This window comes from Solanum tuberosum, unplaced genomic scaffold, assembly GCF_000226075.1.
Source record: "Solanum tuberosum cultivar DM 1-3 516 R44 unplaced genomic scaffold, SolTub_3.0 scf00080, whole genome shotgun sequence".
Classification (NCBI taxonomy): domain Eukaryota; kingdom Viridiplantae; phylum Streptophyta; class Magnoliopsida; order Solanales; family Solanaceae; genus Solanum; species Solanum tuberosum.
This window is the reverse complement of record NW_006239007.1, coordinates 1,913,963-1,920,102: the sequence shown is the minus strand read 5'-3', so window position 1 is coordinate 1,920,102 and position 6,140 is coordinate 1,913,963. Positions and strand designations below refer to the sequence as shown.

General features: G+C 32.5%; 1 protein-coding gene across 1 annotated transcript; it reads left to right on the top strand.

Moving 5' to 3' along the window:
- Nucleotides 1–2,441: 2,441 nt before the first annotated feature.
- Nucleotides 2,442–4,093, top strand: LOC107060431 (uncharacterized). Its single transcript, XM_015308396.1, has 3 exons — nt 2,442–2,933; nt 3,023–3,946; nt 4,031–4,093. Exons 1-3 carry the CDS (start codon nt 2,442–2,444, stop codon nt 4,091–4,093), a joined length of 1,479 nt encoding a protein of 492 aa, XP_015163882.1.
- The last annotated feature ends 2,047 nt before the right edge of the window (nt 4,094–6,140 follow it).

Below are 6,140 nucleotides of genomic sequence, written 5' to 3'. Positions count from 1 at the left end.
GTGACTTAATTAACTAACTTGACTTACTTTAATCCTTGACTTACTAATTGACTTACTTAATCCTAATGTGCTTACTAATCCAAATGTGACTTACTTAACTAATATGACTTTCTTAACTTACTCAATGTGACTTAATTAACTAACTTGACTTACTTTAATCCTTGACTTACTAATTGACTTACTTAATCCTAATGTGCTTACTAATCCAAATGTGACTTACTTAACTAATATGACTTTCTTTCTTAACTCCATGTGACTTAATTAACTAACTTACCTACTTTAATCCTAATTAACTAACTTACCTACTTTAATCCTAATGTGACTTACTTAACTTACTTATTTATGCTTACTAATTGATTTTCTTAACTCAATGTGACTTAATTAAGTAACTTACCAACTTTAATCCTAATGTGACTAACTTACTTTAATCCTAATGTGACTTACTTAACTTACTTATTTATGCTTACTAATTGATTTTCTTAACTCAATGTGACTTAATTAAGTAACTTACCAACTTTAATCCTAATGTGACTAACTTACTTTAATCCTAATGTGACTTACTTAACTTACTTATTTATGCTTACTAATTGATTTTCTTAACTCAATGTGACTTAATTAAGTAACTTACCAACTTTAATCCTAATGTGACTAACTTACTTTAATCCTAATGTGACTTACTTAACTTACTTATTTATGCTTACTAATTGATTTTCTTAACTCAATGTGACTTAATTAAGTAACTTACCAACTTTAATCCTAATGTGACTAACTTACTTTAATCCTAATGTGACTTACTTAACTTACTTATTTATGCTTACTAATTGATTTTCTTAACTCAATGTGACTTAATTAAGTAACTTACCAACTTTAATCCTAATGTGACTAACTTACTTTAATCCTAATGTGACTTACTTAACTTACTTATTTATGCTTACTAATTGATTTTCTTAACTCAATGTGACTTAATTAAGTAACTTACCAACTTTAATCCTAATGTGACTAACTTACTTTAATCCTAATGTGACTTACTTAGCTTACTTATTTATGCTCTGTGACTTACTTAACTTACTTGTTTATGCTTACTAATTGACTTTCTTAACTCAATGTTACTTATGTGACTAACTTACTTTAATCCTAATGTGACTTACTGAACTTACTTATTTATGCTCACTAATTGACTTTCTTAACTCAATGCGACTTAATTAACTAACTTACTTACTTTAATCCTAATGTGACTAACTTACTTTAATCCTAACGTGACTTCCTTAACTTACTTATTTATGCTTACTAATTGACTCTCTTAACTCAATGTGACTTAATTAACTAACTTGACTTACTTTAATCCTTGACTTACTAATTGACTTACTTAATCCTAATGTGACTTATACTCACTGTTACTTATTTACTAATTAACTTACTTATTTATGCTTACTAGTTGACTTTCTTAACTCAATGTGACTCAATGTGATTTATATTCACTGTTACTTATTTACTAATTAACTTACTTATTTATGCTTACTAATTGACTTTCTTAACTCAATGTGAGTCAATGTGACTTATACTCACTGTTTTATACTCTACTGTTACTTATTTCATAACTCTTTGTAGGTCATTAACATGGTTGAAGTTACCATATACTTTCATCATGGTGGTGAATGGCTAACCAGTCCAGAACCACATTATGATAGAGGATGTGTGACTTATTGGAAAAGGTATGATCCTGACCTAATATCTTTTATTGACTTAGTGAATGAGTACATTAATAAGTTAGGTTTTGTTGGTGTGCAAGAACTTATTGTACTTGCTCCAATTGGAAAATATTTTGAAATAATAGGTGATGAGGGAGTTAGGACCTTAACATCTTTTATCTCTACTGAGTATAAATCTATTCACTTGTTTGCTACTGAAGATTGTGAATTGTCTGTTGATGTAACTGATATTATCATGCATGATGGGTCATTTCTACTTTCACCAATTGTTAATGAGGGCACAGACTGTAGTGAAAGTGAAGATGACAGTACTAATGGAATGGTGTTTAGTTGTTCAGATTATGATACAGATGAATTAGAAAATTTTGTTACTAAAAAAAGAGGAATATAACTGATAGTTTGCAAGATTATAAGGAGATTGTTAAGGGTATGGCCTTCAAGGACATAGCTGAAGCAAAACAGTTTTGTAAACTTTATGCTCTAGCTAAGAAGGTAGAACTAGTTGTGTGAAAAGTGATAAAAAAAAGATTGAGGTATACATGTGCTGCTGATGGCTGTCAATTTTTACTTCTTATTTCTGGGGATTTGACCACTCTTGGAGTTAGTGTCAAAACACTTGTAGATCATATAGAGTGTGGAACAACATATGATAACTCTTTAGTAGATTACTCAACAATAGCCTTGTATTTTAATGACAAATTGCAAAGTGACCCCAAGTACAAGGTCAAAGAAATGAATGCTGATTTACATAGAGTTTTTGAGCTAAATGTAAGTGAAGCAAAGAGCAAGAGAGCCAAAAAGGAGGTATTGGAGAGTTTAGAAGGTAGCTTTGTAGACTCTTACAATAAGTTAGAGGGTTATGCTACTGAATTGAGAAGTTGTAATACAGGGTCTGACATTGTGATAGATTTGTCTAAAGAGGCACTATCTAATGGTAAGAGAAAATTTCTTAAGATGTATATCTGCTTCAAGGCAATAAAGTTGGGTTTTAAGTCTGGGTTAAGACCACTTATTGGATTAGATGGTGCATTCCTTAAAGGGAAAACTAAGGGACAGGTATTGTGTGCTGTTGGTCAAGACAGTAATAACTCTTTCTACCCTCTAGCTTGGGCTGTGGTAGATAAAGAGACTAAGAGAACTTGGACATGGTTTATGCAACATTTGCAACATTCACTTGAACTTCAAAATGGTGAAGGACTGACATTCATATCAGATATGCAGAAGGTAATATTATACAACTAATTTGCAATTTATTTTCCTTTGCTTGATACTGTTTCTTTTATTAATTTTAGTTGTTTTAATTTGATACTTAGGGGCTGCTTGAAGCAGTAAGGACAGTCTTACCTGAAGCACATCAGAGATATTGTGTAAGGCATATTGAGGCAAATTGGTTTAAAAGATGGGGTAAAGGTGAGCTGAAAAAGTTGCTATGGTGGGCTGCATGGTCATCATTTACAGAGGAGTTTGAGGACCAACTTCAAGAGATGAAGGAAGTTAATGGAGAGGCTGGACAGGATTTAATAGACAAGTATCCTCCCAAAGCATTGTGCAGAGCCTATTTAGATACAGTGTGCAAAAATCAGGCCGTGGACAATAACTTTACTGAATCATTCAATGCCTGGATACTTGAAGCAAGGTACAAGCCAATTATTGGAATGTTGGAAGACATCAGGGTCAAAACAATGGAGAGGCTGGCAGCAAAAGAGGTTGCTGTGAGGAAGTGGAAAGATGATGGATTTAGTCCCAAAAGTGAGTTGTTGTTTATTCAGTATTTGAAGATTTCCAAGGTTTGTAAGGTGAGTGGCAATGGGGATAATGGCTATGAGGTTACTGAAGGTGCAGATAGACACATTGTCAACTTAAGAGAGAAAAAATGCACATGCAAAACATGGAATCTGACTGGAATTCCATGTCCACATGCAATTAAGGCCATGGAGCACAAGAAAATGATACCAAAGAAAGAAATTCATTGGTATTATAGTAAAGAGGCAGCATTGGCAGTTTACAAACACAAGTTACAACCTGTTAGGGGAGAACCATTCTGGAAATGTGATCCTTTGCATGCCATTGAACCACCAGAATTGGTCAAGCTTGTTGGTAGACCTAAGCTTATGAGGGAAAGAGAAAAGGATGAAGCTGTTAAGAGGCAAGGAGTATGGAAGCAAACAAGAAAAGGAAAAATGATGACATGTAGTAATTGTGGAGAACAAAATCATAATGCAAGAGGATGTGAAAAGGTAATTTTCATTTAATCTTTAATTTCATCAAATAATTATTCTATTTTACTATTTAATTCTATATCTTCTATTATGATTAATAAGGCAAAGCAGGGGAAACAACATACTAAGAAGCAAGGGAAGCAACCTGCTAAGCAAGGAAAATAATCTAGCAAGGGAAAAAAGAGGCAACTTAGGAGAGGTTTAGTTGATGAAGATGAAGCTTCTGAGGAAGACATCAACTGCACAGCCCCACAACCAACACAAGAAAGTCAATTTTGAATATGCTTCTTCTAGCAGCTATTTTCCAGTAGCTGAGGATGATGATGAAGACCCTAGGCTAAGGCCAAGAACAATATCAGAAGAAGCTTTTCTAACAAGATTGAAGAAAGAAACAGAACTCACAAGAACCAATTGGAAGTAGAGTAATAGGCTTCAGAGGTGACAAATTTGGTGTTTAGTGAACCTACAAATCTTCCCATAGGGACCAACTGGCTTAACTTGGAATGGACAGGGTGCAGTTACTACAAACCAGCTACAAAAGTTGAGGCCAAGAAGGGGATGATGCTATTGTGTTGGTATTGTTTTGTATATGTTGGTGCCTTTTATTGATGTTAAGGCTAAACTTGTCTTTTTGCTATGTTTTGTATAGGCTGGTGCCTTAAATAATGTTAAGTCTAAACTTATTTTTTTGGTATATTTTGTGTAGGCTGGTGCCTTAAATGATGTTTTTGTGATGTTTTGGTAGTACTATAGGCTGATGCCTTTAAGGTTAAAGTTGTAGTTTGGTACTCTGTTTTACTTCTACTGTTTGTATAGGCTAAGTGTATCAGCTAAAACTAACTGTTGTTTTGCTTATATATGACCAAGTGAATGTTATTTATAGTGTCTTGTATCTGTTGGGTTCTGTTGATGTACAATAGTATTTTGCTGTGGTATACATTTTTTGAGACCATTTTCTCTGTCAATGGTCGACTGTTGTGGTAAATTTCTTTTCTTTTTGGTTCTATATTGAACTGATAAGTAGATGATGATTTACTCAGAGGTAAATTTATTGACTGCTGTGATAAGATGATGATGATTTAAGAGGGGTATTTAGTCGAATTCAAAAGGCATTCCAGAAATTAATGTGTGTGTTGTTCGCAGGTTTTCAAAGAAGTCCAATTTGGCTATATTGCCATCCATGTTGAATGGCTTTCCAAGTCCTAGATTTATTAGAGCTAATGGTAGTCATCAACGACTCTCTCAAATTCTCCATTTTCAACGTAGCAAGTTTGACTTTCATGTTGATAGTTTAATAGTGTCTTTGTGCAAGTTTAATAACTCTTGAAAACACGTTTCATAAACATTGGTAAGACAAGCTTTCATTTCATTTTCAGATTCTCTAAATTCAAGGAAAACATAATGGCAATACCAGAAAGTTTATCCATCTTCAACATAATGACTAATATAACACAAATAAATACTACAAATTTTTAAGGCAAAAGACACAAAATAATGTTCAAAGCCAACACTTGAAATTCACAATACGTTTGAAGCAATAGCTACACTAAATAATGACCAACATTCAAACATAAGATTCACTAATACATAGGAACACTTGAAATAACTAACACTTGAAACTACAAATACTTGAAATAACTAACACTTGAAACTACAAATACTTGAAATAACTAACACTTGAAACTACAAATACTTGAAATAACTAACACTTGAAACTACAAATACTTGAAATAACTAACACTTGAAACTACAAATACTTGAAATAACTAACACTTGAAACTACAAATACTTGAAATAACTAACACTTGAAACTACAAATACTTGAAATAACTAACACTTGAAACTACAAATACTTGAAATAACTAACACTTGAAACTACAAATACTTGAAATAACTAACACTTGAAACTACAAATACTTGAAATAACTAACACTTGAAACTACAAATACTTGAAATAACTAACACTTGAAACTACAAATACTTGAAATAACTAACCCTTGAAACTACAATTCAACAACATATATTCCTCATGCTACCAGTTAATCACTTGAAAATTGCAACAACAAATACCACAAACACAGTAAATGACAATATACACAACATCTTCAACTTCGACACTTTAGCTTCCAAATTTCTTGATTTATTCACCTCGAAGTAGTTTAAACTCTCTAAATTCTCCAATTTTTTCTTCAAATTGTCTCTTTCAATCTTC

Excerpts from the sequence above, each read along its gene's own strand:
- LOC107060431 (XM_015308396.1), top strand. The coding sequence starts at position 2,442 with ATGAATGCTGATTTACATAGAGTTTTTGAGCTAAATGTAAGTGAAGCA. Across the intron at positions 2,934-3,022 it reads TCATATCAGATATGCAGAAG|GGGCTGCTTGAAGCAGTAAG; the intron begins GTAATATTATAC and ends TTTGATACTTAG. Across the intron at positions 3,947-4,030 it reads ATGCAAGAGGATGTGAAAAG|GCAAAGCAGGGGAAACAACA; the intron begins GTAATTTTCATT and ends ATGATTAATAAG.